This window comes from Ceratotherium simum, chromosome 22 (genome assembly GCF_057802395.1).
Source record: "Ceratotherium simum simum isolate JZ-2026a chromosome 22, ASM5780239v1, whole genome shotgun sequence".
NCBI classification, from domain to species: domain Eukaryota; kingdom Metazoa; phylum Chordata; class Mammalia; order Perissodactyla; family Rhinocerotidae; genus Ceratotherium; species Ceratotherium simum.
In genome coordinates this window covers 28,525,818-28,541,129 of record NC_141921.1, presented here as the reverse complement: position 1 = coordinate 28,541,129, position 15,312 = coordinate 28,525,818, and the positions used below count along the sequence as shown (strand labels likewise).

Here is a 15,312-nt window from a genome sequence, read left to right as displayed (position 1 = left end):
TCGCGAGCTCGCCGTGGCGGGGCCTGGGCCGCCCTCCGCCGCCGCCGGCTTCGCCCCTCCCCCCGGAAGTGCCCGCGCTTCCCCCGCCCAGCGAGCTTTCGTGCTTCTGTCCTTTGAACCGGGAGTGGTTTCGATTTTAGAGCAGGAGCTTGGGAATTAAACCTGGGTTCTAACCGTCTATATACCCGTGACCTTGGGCTCCTAACGCGTCACCTCTCCGAGCCTCGTTTGTCTTCACGGTAAAAGGGGGATAGTGATTCCAACCTTCCAGAGTTGTCTTGAGAATTATTTGAGAATAGGTACGTAAAGCACTTCGTACTTTATCGCAAGTGGCCAGTCTCGCAAGTGCCCAATCAGTGATACCAATAGTATTTTAAAAATGGGACACTTTGCTTCAATAGAAGCAGTGTGGAAACTGGAGAAGGCTGAAGCTTTGGAGCTACACTAGGCGTGACACTGAGTAAATTACTCGACTAATCTAACCTATTTTCTAATTTGCAAAATTAGAATACAGTAATTTATCCAATCTCAATGGACTACCAGGGTAACTAAATGGGGTAGTGTATGTGGAAATGCCTTGAACGGTGTCTGGACCGGCGTAGGAAGGCAATATATTGGTTCTCTTCTCACTAACCCAGTTTACCTAAAACCACAAAGGAGTTTTGTTTCTTTGCTGTTTTTATTTTTCTTAAATATATTTTGAAAGGATAATTCATTAACTGCTTCAAGTGATATACAGTGAAAAATCTTCTCATGTCTGTCCTCTGGCCGCCTAGTTTCCCTCCCCAGAGGCAAACAATGTAATCGGTGTCTTAAATGTCCTTTCGGAGGTATTTTACACATATAAAGCAAATAGTAATGTACTATACATACTGTTCTACACTTAATATAGTTTGAAAATTATTCCATCAGAGTACAAAAGGAGCTTCCTCAGGACTATTTTTATGGCTCATACCATTTTATACACAGTAATTTATTTAATCAGTGCCCTAGTGAAGGACATTGAGATAGGTTCAAACCTTTTAAGTAACTTTGTATATACATTTATGTAGGATCTATTCCTAGAAGTAGGATAGTTGGGTCAAAGGGTGTGGGAATGTGTGGTTTTGATAGATATTGCTCAATTCTCCTCTATCAGTACCTGTTTCCCCATCTCCTTATGAACACTGTTATCAAACTTTATGATCTTTGTCAATCTGATAGTGGAAAAATGTATCTCAGGGTAGTTTATTTTGCAATTATCTGATTTTGAGTGGAGCGAGCCTCATTTCATATGTTTAAGAGATATTTTCCTTTCTGTGTCTTTTTATATCTTTTGCCCATTTTTTTTATTAATAGGAGCTTACTATATATTAGGGAAATCAGCTCTTTGTCAAATGAGTTGCAAATATTTTTTCCCAGTTTGTTGACTTTGCCTAGAGTGTTTTTTCCTCTGCAAAAACTTAGATATTTATGGGATCAAATTTATCCATCCTTTATTTTTCTTTGATTCTGAAATCTGTGTTACAGTTTGAAAGGCCTTCCTCACTCTGAGGTTTTTTTTTTTAAACTTCCCATGGTTCAGCTTACTTTTAGGGCTTATTTTTATATTGCAACCTTGGATCCATTTGGAATTTAGTAAGGTGTAAGGATCATAATATTCTTAAGAACTAGCCCTACCCTTGGCTCTCATATAATTTGCTCTACCTATTGTGCAGGTGAGAAAGAGAGCCCCACGAAGGGGAAGTGCCTGTCTCCAAAAGCTGCTCCTCCCCCAGAGTTCCCTAACTCAGGGAGTGGCACCTCCGTCTAGCAAGGTGCTGAAGTTCAACCTCCAACCACCACATTCAGTCTGTCCTGTTGATTCTTCCTTCTGAATGCTCACAACCCATTCACTTCACACCCACTTACTAAGCTGGTTCAGGCCTCATCACATTATTCACACATCAGGGCTTTTAAACATGCTGCTCCCTCTGCCTGGAATATGGCTGACTCCTTATTCAGGCTTCAGATCTTCCTCACCCACCTTATCTCCAGTACCCCCTGTCACTATGGTATCACTGTATTTTTTCTTTCACAGCACTTACCACACGCTGTAATTACCTTGTTTATTTAATCACTTATTCACTGTCTTCTCCACCAAAATGTAAGCTCCCTGTTATCAGGGGCCATGTTTGTTGTCTCCTGCTGTATCCCTAGCACCTACGACAGTACTTTTCACATAATGGATGTTCCAAATATTTACTGAATGAATAAATGAATGATCTCTCACCTGGACTCCTTCAATGACCTCCTGATTCTCCCTTTTTTTCATGCCTCCACATGAAACATAGACTCAGGGAAATTTGAACTCTCTTCTGATTGACATGTCATTTATCACTGAAGAAAATCAAGGAATCCTGAGAAAAGAGGGAGCTGAAGGCCAACTGTGGGGCCAAAAGAATTGGGACTGACTGGTATGAGGACCAGAGAGGGTCAAGGGGCCTGGCTTCTGGTGCCAGCTCCTCTGCCTGCTGTGTGACCTTGTGACTCACTTCACCTCTCTCAGCATCCTCCTCTTCTGTAAAGTTGTGATATTAAAATCTCAATGTTACAGGGAAGTTGTAAAAATCAAATGAAGATGCATGTGAAAGTGTTTGTACACTGCAAAGGGTTAGGGACAAGGGAAAGCTTTCTTCCCTTTCAGAGGGTGCCCACGTCTCCTTCCCACTTACCTTTAGGTCAGCCTTGCTGTCTTCCCAGGATATTCCTGCCCACAGATGCTATGACAGGACTGAGTCTCTCTTCTCCACCATTTCCAGCTGCTCTGGCTTGGCCCGGCACCCTACCCGGGACATGGCGCCTGCCAATAAGCATGGGGCTGTGCGTGCTGCTGAGAGCTTCTAGGCACAAGGACAGGGATGCCTGGCACACACAGGTTAGCGCAGGAACCTTTTTCTTCTGGGCCTCAGTCTTTCCCTGAGGAAAGCAGGCTTAATTATCTCATCTCCCAAGACACAGACAGTCATCAATATTATAGCAGAGGCTGTAGGGAGTTGTAGGGTGGATGCTCCCAGAAGATAATAGGGAGAGCCAGTCACAAAGCCTCCGGGCTTCAGGTGCACCCAAGCTTCGGTTTAGGAGGTGGTGCCTGATTGTCTTCTTTTAGTCTCCTGGAGCCAAAGCTTCCTCCTTTAGCCATTCAAAAAGGATACTGTTTACTTAGTGGGCCAGAAGAGCTGTCCCAACTCCATACACAGATTACTCAGCCTGAAAATTAAAAACAATCTCCTGTACTTCTCGATGATTTAAGTCAGATTCTCTTTGACATGGTTTTGCCTCAGTCTCCTTTCCTCTGCTGGCCTCTTAAATGTTGGTAATCCCTATGTTGGTCTTCGAAATTTAGGGGGATTTTACTTATCTGAAATTCGGAAGCCTGGGAATTTCTGATTTTCTTTCTTTCTTTAGTGCTTCCCTTCTCCAAATTGTCCCCCATCCTGTTGCCAGAGGGATTATTCCAAAGCACAGTTCTGATCTTCTGGCTCAGAAGTCTTTTGTTCCCTACTGCCAACAGGATCAAGTCCAAATTCCTTAGCTGGGAATCACAAATTGCCACAATTCACTTTTTCAGCTTCAGATTGATTGCCTTGATTTCAATATAAATTAAATCATGAATATGTATTAGTTATGATTAGCTTCAGAGAAAGCCCAAATACTAGGGGCTTAAATAACATAGAAGCTTATTTCTCATGTAAAACTCATTTCTCAAGTCCTGAGGTGGGCAGTCAGGGCTTCTGGGTGTCAGGGACCCAGGCTCCTTTGATCTCTTGTTGTCCCCCTCTTAACATGGTCAAAGACGGCCATGCAAATTCCAGGAATCACGTCTGTATCCCGGCCAGGAGGAAGGTGGAAGGGGAAGAAGGTACAGGATAGATGCCAGGATAGATGCCAGCCGTGTTTTAAAGAGGCTCCTGAGAAACTGACACCTTCCACCTCAGACACCACCTCTGCTTGCATCACAAGGGACAGGCCTTGTCTCCTGCAAGGGAGGCACGGACAGTGTTCATTCCAGCCAACCATGTGCCCACCTAAAAGTCATCAGTTTTAATTCTTAGGAAGAGAATGGATATTTTGGGAAAATGGGAAGATTCTAATAGACATGTCCTGCCTCTATACCTTTGCTGAATCTGCTCCCTTAGTCTGTAACGCTTGTCTCCCTTCCCTGCCTGAGAAAACAATAATCATCCTATAAAGCAGAGCCCAGATGTCACCTCCAGAGCCCAGATGTCACCTCCAGACCCCCAGAGGTACCGTTCTCAGGACACTGTGCACACCCCTCCAGGAGGTCTCTAACTATGGTGGGTGTTATAAATCTTCCTCCCTCCTGTCTGCCTCCTGCGTCCACCCCAGGCGCCTTACTCCCCCCTGAGCCCAGCGTTGTAGACCTTCCCTGAAGAACCTAATCGTCATTTTCACTCCTGTAGCCTTTGGGCAGCCTCCCTACCCCACTCAGGCTTTTTTCACTTGCCCCCACTGACCACCTGTATAAATCATCCATCCCACCAGCCTCGAGGATAAAGGATGGGGGACGGGAGAACTGAGGCAAGTTGGGGCTGATCCTGAGCCCAGGTGTACAAGGTGGCAAATCTTACCCAGCGGGCACCTGCAGACCTGCAGCCCCAGGCTGAAGCCGAGCCCTTTTCTCCAGAGGACACACAAGATGCTCCCAAAGGCAAAAGGATCATGCTGGGAGCCTGTGTTCATGCTTGCCTGCAACTAAACCTGAGCGTACTCAAGCCTTCCAAGCCAGATTTTCCACATCACTCTGCTGCTTAAAAGCCCACGAAGTCCTGACTTCGTGACCCTTCCTGCTCTGAGCCCTGCCCACTGCTCCCACCTCAGTCCTCACACTCCCCCCACATCTTAGGCAGTGGTGCAGGCTCTGAGGCCTCCAAACTTGCACATGTGTTGTTGGCTTTGCTTGGTACACCTTTTCCTGCTTGGCCTTCAAGATTTGCTGTGATGACACTTCCTCTGGGAAGCCTTCCTTAAACCCTCAGGCAGAGCTGCTGTGTCTTGGCCCTCTCAACACCTCCGTATCAGAGGCCTCATTAGCATACTGCACAGTCTGTCCCCTGCACTAGGCTGAGCAGCCACATCTCTCCTGGCATCCCTAGCCTCAGGCACACGCTTGGGACTCAGTAGGTACTCCCTGAATGAGGCTCCTGAGCTACGGGATGGAGGGCCAGGTGAGGAGGGAGACATCCCAAAGTCTCTAGTTCTTTGCTTTGGGTGAGTGGATCATGAGGCAAACACCAAAAAGTCACATAATGTCAAACTCTGTGTGAATAAAGCTACTCATTTTTCAGGGCCTGCTTTCAAGCTTCACCTCAGGAAGGCTCCCCTGACCCCAGGCCTAGGACAAGACCTTAGTCACACTCTCTTAGCACTGCACACACGTCTTCTTTAGCACACTAATCACTACGGTAATTGCTGTGGGATTACTGGTTTAATGCAGGGTTTCTCAACAGCGGCACTGCAGACATTTGGGGCTGGACGATTCTTTGTTGCGGGAGCTGCTCTGCACACGGCAGGATGCTTTAGCAGCATTACCGACCTCTACCCACTAGATGCCAGTAGCACCCTCTCAATTATGACAACCAAAAATGTCTCCAGACATTGTCAAATGTCCCCTGGGGTAAAATAAGCTCAGGTTGAGAACCACTGGGGTAACGTCTATGCCCCCAGTTAGCATGGACGTCCCACGAGGGTCCAGCCACCTGAGACCCCATTTCCGTGGTTCCTCAGCTGTCGTTCCCTCTTCCATGCAGCTGATGCTCCCTGCCCCAGACTGAGCCACACACCTGAGAACGAGTCAAACCTTCCTTTTCACTCCTCTGTGGGCCTGGACAGCTTGAGGGCAGAGAGTGTGTCTTATTGGCTTTTGTACCTGCCAGTGCCCACCCTGGCTTTGCTTTCAGGGTGGCCTTAGCTGAGGGACAAATGGAGGACAGGCAAGGAGGGGGCTTCTAGTGCTGGGAGATGGCAGGTGCACAGTGATGGTCCTTCCTCACAGGGATGACTTCTACCGGTGTTTGTTTGTTTGTTTTTAGGAAGTTCAGACTTTATTAGATACCCTGAGGCTGGCCCTGGGAGAAAGACTTTGCTGGCTTCACAGTTCTGCTCGGAAGTGCCAGTGAGGAGAGGAGCAGCCCGGGGAAGGTCAAGGGCCCTGACTGAGGGGCCCGAAAGCAGTCTTGCTGATCTGTCTCCCCTCCCACTTCGCTCTGGCTCCTCTGGCGTTATCACATGGTGAGAATCTGCTTTGAAGATACGAAGGGCTGCATCGAGGTTTCCAAGGCACGCTGGTAGTCCTGCAGTGGGACCTTGGAGCAGGCGGGGGCCGTGAGCTGGCCTTGGCAGATGAGATCGCACAGTGTGAGGATCAGCCCCTTGAACTGCTCTGTGGGAGGTGGAAGGAAGTCAGACGGAGAATAGCAGCAGGGCTTGGCGAGAGGGCACACATGCCACCTCTGCTGTCAGGAGCGGGCGCTGAGCTCCAGGAAAGCCTCGAGAGCCCAGATAGGACAGCTGTGGAGGCACCCTGGGCCCTGCCTGTGCTCAGGACAGTGAGGGCCAGGGTGGGGACAGAGGAGCACGGGGAGTGGCCCCAGGAGATGACGGCCAAGCAGAGTGGTGGCCACCATGGCTCAGACCTATAGAACCTGTCTGGGGTGTACCTGGGAGTCCTGAATGGTAGGAGGGGCAGGGTTACTTTGAGGCAGAGAAGCCAGAAGAGGCAATAGGAGGGAAGTGGGTGTGCCTGGCACACCAACTGCTGTGGAACAGAGGAGCTCTGCTCAGGGAAAGGCTCTCCCTGAGAGCCCAGAACTCCTTAGAACCCCACAAGTTGAGGCCACGAACATCCCCTCCCAGCGCCCCCTCTCACTAAGGACCCAATATGGTACAGGAGGATGAGAAGTGAAGGCCTTAGCTGAGCAGGGTTTTTTCAGACATAAATTCATTCAACATTCAAATCTAATCATATCCCCTGCTGAAGACACTTCAGTAGCTCCCCAATCGCCTTTAAGATAGAGTCTGCACTCCTTAAAAAGGTTTATATGGCCTTTCATAGTCTGGTCACAGCCCATCCGTCCAGCTTCCCACTCTCTACGATGGGCTTCTGCACATGCTATTTTTTCTGCCTGAAACACCCCATTCACACCACCATTTTCCTCCCCTTCAGTTGGATAACTCCATGTCATTCTTCAGTGTCAGCTGGGTCGGGGGACGGTCACATTCTGGGGAGCCAGTCCTCCAGGAGAGGAAGAATAGTGTAGTGGCTCAGGTTCTGGAGTCAGAGAGACTAGCTGTTCACACCCTGGCTGCACCACTCCCTAGGTGGGGTGACTTTGGGCAAGCTACTTAACCACTCTGAACCTCAGTGTCCTGCTCTGTCAAACAAGGCTAACAATAGTTTAAACTATTATGACATTTAAACTGACAGAGGTTAAGTAACTTGCCCAAGGTCCCAAAGCTAGGCTCGGCAGAACCTATAACCAGTAATGGTGGAAGCAGGATTTGAACCCAGGCAGGCTGGCTCCAGAGTTTGTTCTGTTTACTTGGCTGTCTTCCATGGCAGTCTTCCCGAATGTCAGCTCTCAGGACGGGGGTAGTGGCTGCCTTGTTGGATGCTGTGCCCCCAAGGACCAGCCCACTTTAGTTCAATAACTATTTGCTGACTGCAGTTATGGCTAGAGGATATTTTCCTTTAACCTCTTGTGGGGTTGGGGACCCAATTACCTCTCCAGGGCTCAGAGTGGCTGGTCACTTCTGCAGCCATTCATAGGCACTGCCCTCTCGTGTGACCCTTGGCAATGGGGCTGTCATCCACTCACCTGGACTGTGGTCCTTCTTCCACTGGGACAACCAAAAGCCCCGCAGTTTGAGATCCTTAAAAATGAGCAGGCTCTGTGGATACAGGAAGGACACAGTGGAGCTCCGAGGCACTGCTTAAGGTATAGAGTCTCCCTGAAGGACAGGGCACCGCCTGGGTTTAGACCACCGTGGTGTCTCGGCCCCTGTCTCCAGGCCTGCCTCCCCCACCAGCTTACCACAGAGGCAATGACGGGCTGCTTGGCCATCCCCCCGTAGGTCACCATGGTTCCTCCGCGCCTGAAGAGTCCAGAGAGAACAGAGTGGGTGCAGGCAGAGACAGCCCTTCTTGAACCCGCCACAGCGCTTCTATTCCAGCCCTGGTTCCCAAGCTTTGCTCTCAGAATCCCTGGGAAGGGTTCAAAAAATATTATAGATTCCTAGGCCTGACCCCAGACCAAACACATCAAGAGGCAAGGATCTACACTAAAAACCACAAACAAGCCCCCCTCCAGATGACGTGGGTGTTGAGCCAGGGTTGGGAACCCACTCATCTAACCACAGTCAGGCTTTGATGAGGTGTGGAAAAGAAGCGTGTACTACCAAGAAAAGCTCAAGACCGAGTTCAGTCTGGCTCTACTTCACTTATAGGTAAGTGACCTCAGCCAATGCACTGAAAACGGTCCAAACCTCCTCTCTTCCTTTGTACACGCGCATCTGGAGGATCAGTGAGATGAAGTAGCCGTATGGCTCAGGAATGGTGTGGATGGTGTAGAGGACCATGGCGATGGGCCTCTCGCTGCAGGAGGGGCCTTGTCAGGACCTCTGTCTCACACCCACACCCACCCCAGCAGTCAAACAGGAGAGGCTTATGTACTTTTTAAAAGCTAATAAGCTAGAACTTCACATGCTTGCCTTAACCTGTGTTCCTCTCCCCACTCACTCCCTGGCCCTTTTAGGAGTCTGTTGATCAAGGATGACCTGAGACATGTTTTGGGACAACACAAGGGTGACTTTGTAAACTACAAGATGGAAGAAGCTTCTGTGTAAGGCAGGTAACTCTTTGTCCTTGAGGCTCATGGGTGGCTTGGTCTTAAGTTCCCCTCAACTGCCACCTGCCCCAGAAGTGGTTCCTGGGGGAATCAAGCCCTCCCCCCCTGCACCCCTACTGCACTTGGTCTAATCAGAAGAGCTAACATTTACTGGGGGTTCACTAAGTTCCAGGCACGGGTCTAAGCACTTCACATGTATTGACTCCGTGAATCCTCACAGTAACCCCAAGGGAGCATTTTCCTTACCTTCATTTTGTGATGAGAAAACTGATGCCCACCCCTCATTTGTACGGCATTTGTGCATCACCTCAGTGTCCCTTAGACTAACCTTCTGAGGCAGAAAGGGTTTCTATCCCCCTCATTTTATAGATGAAGAGATGGATCATTTTTCATGTACTGGCTAACTTTTAATAAGTCCACAGCTAGTCAACAGCAGAGCTAGGACTTGAACCCAGCCCTTCCGACTCCAATGCCTACACTTGTAGCCACTGCCCAAAGCTTCCTCCTACAGTGAGCGACATGGAGATCACAGGCTGTCTTGGAGGCTGCCTGGGGTAGGGCTGAAGAGGTATGCTCGGGAGTCACAGTAACTTGGGGTCAAGCCTGGCTCTCCTGCTTCCTAGACCTTGGGCAAGGTAATTACCTGCCCTAGGCCTTGTATAAACGGGCAAGGGAACAGTACTGCTCGCCCAGGTGGCTGTGGGGGGTACGTCAAGCACTCTGCACAGAGTCTGGCGTGGGGTAAACGCTCAGTGATTGTTATCACAGCTCTCTGACCACATGACCCATCTTCCCATCTAGCCAGTGAGTTCTAGAGGGTTCCTTTGGTGTCTCAGCCATCTCTGTACCCCTTAGCTAGTGAGTGCTAGTAAATATGTATTAACTAATGTTGTTGAGAGGGTTCCCGCTTTAGTTGGGAAGTGTCCTTCCAGGTGCCCTTCAGCTCGAGAAGTTTATATTAAAGGGAAAAAGAATAGAAGGACACGCGTTGTTAACACTGTCAAGAGCGCTTGTCCCCCTTGGTGGTGGGATGACAGGTAACTTTTGTGCTTAAATTTTCGTTTGTACTTTTACATGCTTTCAAAATGTTTGGTGATAAGCATGTTACCTCTAAAATTAGAATCTATTTTTAAAACCTAATGAAAAATTTAAAAGCTAATAAGCTCGGACTAAGTGACTTTTTAAGATGTCCCTAGGTTATGAATCCTTAACTGTTCCCCTATCACAGAGAGCCTAGCCGTCTACTTCTGGGGTCCCTTGGAAGAACAAAGCCGGATGGGTCTCCTGGTCATCTAGAAAGGAGAAGGCCGAGAAAAGAAGGGCCCAGAGAACTAGGCCATGACTTTGGTCCCAGTTTCCTACTCAGGGGCGTGCTGACCTGGCCTTGGCTCGCACTGGCCATTGGGACTTGGTCACCTGATGGTCCTCCCAGTTGAAGGCCTGGAGAGCCGCAGCCAACCTGACCCGCAGAGCCAAGGAACTTACGCTAAGTGCCGCAACAGCTCTGTGGAGCTTTTCCCACCGACGCAGTTGAGAGCAAGCCGCGGCTGGGGCACGTCCTGGGAAACAAGGAACCTGCAGTGAGGGAGCCAGCTCTCTACGCGTGGGGTCTGAAGCTTGCTACAGCCAGCCTCCCTGCCCCAGCGCTCTGAAGAAGGAGGGCGCGAAGAAAATGGGATGTCCATGCCTTCAAACCCTCTGCCCAGGAAGGGGCTTTTCTTTACCAACTTAATCCTGTTCTCTGTTCAGGGACTGCATTCAAAACTTACCTCCTCTGGGAAAGAATAGACAAAGGGCATCTACATTCCATTTTGAGGGACTTCATTTCCCTGAGTGCGCCTCTTCTTGGCACTCGCAACTCGGTTTATGTTAGATGTGCTCGTGTACTGCTTCAGAAATGTTCTCAACAGGCATGTGTTCTTGAGTGTGTGTGTGTGTTTGGTCCCTCCAGAGTTCAGTGAAAAGAGGCTGAGATGCGGTTTGGTCACTTATTAGGTGTGCTGAAGGGGGAGGTTCTGGAAGGTTAAGATGCTTTGAGTTTAGAGAGACCTGGGGCCAGCCCTGACTCCTCCACTTATGACTATGTGGTCCTGGTCAAGTCTTTTATCTTTTCTGAGTCTTGGTTTCCTCATCTATAAAACAGATCACACCTACTTCGTAGAGCTTTTGTGGTGATTATCAGATAAAATGTAAGGGAGGTGCCTAGGAAATGTTACTCCTTTTCTTTCTCTACCCTCCCCGTGCCTCAGTTTCCTCTCCCAGCTCTGAGACTCACATTGGCTGCGTGGGCTGACATGGCTCACCAGATATTCAAAACTACAAATCACACAGGGTTTCCTAAACTTGGTCTCTCCTGCCTCCTGGGCACTTACTGCAGGCTGTCCCCTGGCTGAGGGAATGGGCTTTGTCCTCCCAAGAAGAGACAAAGGGAGGATGTGGAGAGGAACAAGGGGGCTGGTCCCCAGTTTTTTTAGTTCAAGTCAACTTTCTTCAGGGAGATGAGCATGGAATGGAGGCACAATGGCCCTCATCCTACATACCTTAAAGAAGTTTTTCATCTCATGTTTCCTTAATTCCTCTTCTGTGATAACATGCTCAGCCCCCAGATTCTTCAGTCTGTCAGTCAGCTTCTGGATGTCAGGTCTGGAAACCAAACACAATCCAAGGTCCTTGGTCACACCTACTTGCTTTCTCCACCGAAGTCTCCTAGGACCCCTCTGCCACAGCTGTGAGAACCCGAGTTTCTCTTTGTGGGAAGCTGGGACTGGGTTTAAGCCAGGCCTTGAGCAGGGGCTGGCCACCCAATTTCATCATACTCCAACATCTCTTGGCTTCAGTTTCCTCATTGGCAGGAGAGAGCTACACGGGGTGATTTCTACAGCTCCTGCCAGCTCAAGGATGCTAGAAACCATCGGTGCCGGGGGAGAAGTCATTTCACTTTCTGATTTCTTCTACTGAAATGACAAACTCCACTTCCTTTCCCCTGTCTCTTGTCAAGGGGCTCTTCAGGGTGGTGTGCAAACACACTCCAGCCCAGGAGTGGCTGTGGGCCTCTTGGCCAAGGCAAACAGAATAATTTTTGTTAGCACAACTGAGGGGACAGGGAACTGAAGTGAGACTCAGTTCTCCCACCAAGACTGGACTTCCATGACAGACACGGCCACATTGGTGGGCAGTGAGGCTCCAGGAAATTGGATGTTATGAGGGAAAGAGAACAAGTCAGGAAACTAAGTCTGTTACGGACTTGCCGTGTCTTCACGAGCAAGTTGCTTCTTCTCTCTGAAACTTCAGCTTCCTCATCTGTAAAACAGATGACAAACCTGCCCCATCTCCTTTATGTCGGTATTTAGTGCGCTTCAAAGTACCACACAAATGCAAGGGAAAAAAGGGCTCTGGTTAGACAGGCCACAGAAAGAGTAATACAGCTTAAGACACCCCCAAATATGAACTGTGGTTTTGAAAACATGGGGTTATCACAAGTCAAGAGTCTCAAAAACTCTTAACCGGTCAGTAAAGGCCGCTTCCACCACCTTCCTGCTCTCCCTTTACCGTTCAAAGATGCACTCATCCTACAGCCAAAAGCCACCTGGACTTCATTTCTCGAGGCTCTCATATGTTAGTGAGAGGTATCCCGCCCGGAGAGGGGGGCCTGCTTATGCAAGGGCGCCATCTGGTGGACACGTGGGCAACCGCAGGGATGCCAGGTGGAAAGGCCCAAGTCGTGGTCTGGGATTAGGCTTCCCCACGAACCTGTCTCTGACCACATTGATGGTCCTCAGGCCCAGGGCTGCGGCGATCTGGATGACTGCTTGCCCCACTCCACTGTTGGATGCATTCTGGATGACAGAATCCCCTGTGGAGCCAGGAAGAGACCCAAGTCAAGCCCTGGAGACCTGTAATAGGTCAGGGGCTTCCAGCCTGGGATCCTATTATACAGCGAGAGATGGAGTTCTCAGGTTCCAAAGGCCCCCGGACCTGGCTGCTGACCCTTCTCAGACCTTGGAATGTTGCTCACTCTTCTCCCAATGTCCCCCACACTTCTACAACAGCCACGATGCCTCCCAAGACTCAGCAACTCAGAGGCTACACTGGACGTAATTTAGATCCTACTGTGTAAATGATTTTATATTCTTCATCCTCCCAGTCTCTGCTTAGATTATTTCCTTGGTTTGCAATGTTTCCCTCTTTCTCTCTCCCTTTGTTTCGAAATCTTGTATTTTCTTTGAAGCACAGCTCAAGTGTGACTTCCTTCATGAAGCCTTCCCAGGTCCTCCCCTCTATGTGCTGCCACAGCCCTCTGCGGGCATCTCTATTAATGCTCATGGTCTTATACTTGGTTGTATAAAGGTCTGTTTGTATCAGCGGCTTGCAGCTTCTTGAGGAGGAGGCCATGCCTTATTCCCTCTCTGTACTGCTTAATAAAGGCGCACTGCCTTGAAACGGGATTAGAGCTGTGCTGGAGAAACTGGCAGCCCCTGGAACAGGGTCCTACAGACAGTCTGTGGTCAAAGCCCAGCCCTAGCTTTCGAATTAGTCAACGGGGGAGGCAGTGTGGTGCACTGGGAAACAAGTGGAGTTTCGAATGAGATGGACCTGGTGTGAGTCCCAGCTTCACCACTGACTGGAATCAAATGAGACGAGGCAAGTCAAGACCTCTTTGAACTCAGTTTCCTCCCCATAAAACAGGAGTCCTCGGAGCACCAATCAGGGTGTTCCTGATTAGAGTCAAATACCGTTGTGTCCGGGAAGGTGCTGTGTCACCCTGATATGCTATCTGGGTGTTGAGAGGCAGCAGGGGTCTGGTGCTGGAGATGGAGGACTTCCTGGAAGAAGAACACCCATTCTCCTTAGCCGGGGTCAGCATATAGGTGTCACCCAGTAGTGTGTTACGAAATCAACCTTCCGGGTTGCAAGCAACATTTTTTTTTTTAAGTTCAAATGAAGGAAAACAGAATTAAAAATAGCTGAGTGCACCACACATAGTAAGGGTAAATACTGTTCCATAAAACTTGGGTTTCCATTATATATATATTCATATATGTCTATGTACTGGACTACATGTAAAATGTAATTCTTACTACAGGTCAAGATCACGAGTTTAACTCTGATCTAGCCCACGTCACACCAGCGTTGAGGCAGGAAAGTGGAGATGCACCATGGGCACCTGAGATGGGGTGGTGTCAGAACACCCTGATGTGTCCACCACAGCTGCAGCCCAAATCAGAGGGCCTGTGGGGATGAGACGCAGGCAACCCCAGCGTCTGCTGCACTAGGACTTGAGCAGAGGTCCCTGGTCACACCTGCTGGCTTTCTCCACCAAAGGCCCCCCGGACTGCTCTGCCCCAGCTGTGAGAACCTGCATTTCTCTCTGCGGGATGCTGGGACTGGTTAGCCAGCCTTGAGCAGCAGTGGCCACCTAAGTTTATCATACTCCAACATCTCTTAGCCTCAGTTTCCTCATCCGCTTGACAGAGCTAGGCTGGGTGATTTCTATGGCTCTTCCAGCTCACGGACATGCACAGTGTGCAGGGTAACCCTGCAACAATGGGGGATGGGAGTTGGTGGGAACTGGCCCAGCCTCCTGTCATCTGGAGGTTACTTCTGCGGTGGGTTCTATGAGGGTCTTTAGACTGAGCCCCACCCACCCAAAGCAGTAAGCAGCCTTCACTGGCTTCTCCTCCTCCCCCGTCTCGCTCTCCCTACTCCATTCCTGCTTCCTGGGATCACCTCCTAGCGAACCGTCTGCCCCAGTCCTTGTCTCAGGCTCTGCTTTCAGGGGAGCCCCAAATAAAACACCTGGCTTTGTCATTGCCCTGCTGAGTGATCTCACACAAATAATTTACCTCTCTGGACCTCAGTTTCCTGATTTATAAAAAGGAAGAATAATAAAAGCAGTGCGAGCTTACTGCACCGTACACCAGGCCCTGTGCTAAGCGTTACACTGTGGTGTTTCAGTTAACCCTCAGAACTCCGTATTCTCCATTTTATGGATGAAAAATCTGATGATCTGAGAGGTCAGTTCACACAGTCAGTGAAAGGTGGGGCTGGAGTTCAGACCCAGGTGGTTTGCCAGTGATGACACCAACCTCACTGCGCTGCTCTGGAGACTGAATGCAGTCCATGGGGCAACGCAAGAGCACTTATGTGAACTGGACAGTGCTCTATCAATGCTGAGTGGAACTACTAAGTTCAGCATTTTATTGAAAACACAGGGCTGTGTCTGTCTTGTCTGGCTTTGTATCCCTAGAGCTTAGCACAGCTCGATACATTTTTGCTGATGACAGAATTCCATCCCAAGCTCTAGGGAATGTGATCCTTCAGCGGTTTTCCAGAGTGTATTCCTCATGAGGTTCCAGCATGTTTTCTAGGAACCAACTAACATCTTTCTAAGCAAGAGCAACCACACATTCACCCAGGTGAGGGGCCC

General features: G+C 49.3%; 1 protein-coding gene across 2 annotated transcripts in view; it reads right to left on the bottom strand.

Moving 5' to 3' along the window:
• Nucleotides 1-100: 100 nt before the first annotated feature.
• The window catches only part of MECR (mitochondrial trans-2-enoyl-CoA reductase), a 32,368-nt gene continuing 17,156 nt past the window's right edge, over nt 101-15,312 (bottom strand). The window contains exons 6-11 of one of the 2 annotated variants that reach the window (XM_087446413.1): nt 12,636-12,738; nt 11,426-11,528; nt 10,371-10,444; nt 8,073-8,133; nt 7,857-7,929; nt 101-6,421 (exon numbers count right to left, since the gene is read on the bottom strand). In XM_087446413.1, coding sequence (XP_087302539.1) covers nt 6,264-6,421; nt 7,857-7,929; nt 8,073-8,133; nt 10,371-10,444; nt 11,426-11,528; nt 12,636-12,738 — 572 coding nt within the window. In that variant the 3' untranslated portion in view covers nt 101-6,263. The remainder of the gene's footprint in view (nt 6,422-7,856; nt 7,930-8,072; nt 8,134-10,370; nt 10,445-11,425; nt 11,529-12,635; nt 12,739-15,312) is intronic. The other variant, XM_004425853.3, reaches the window with a different exon arrangement.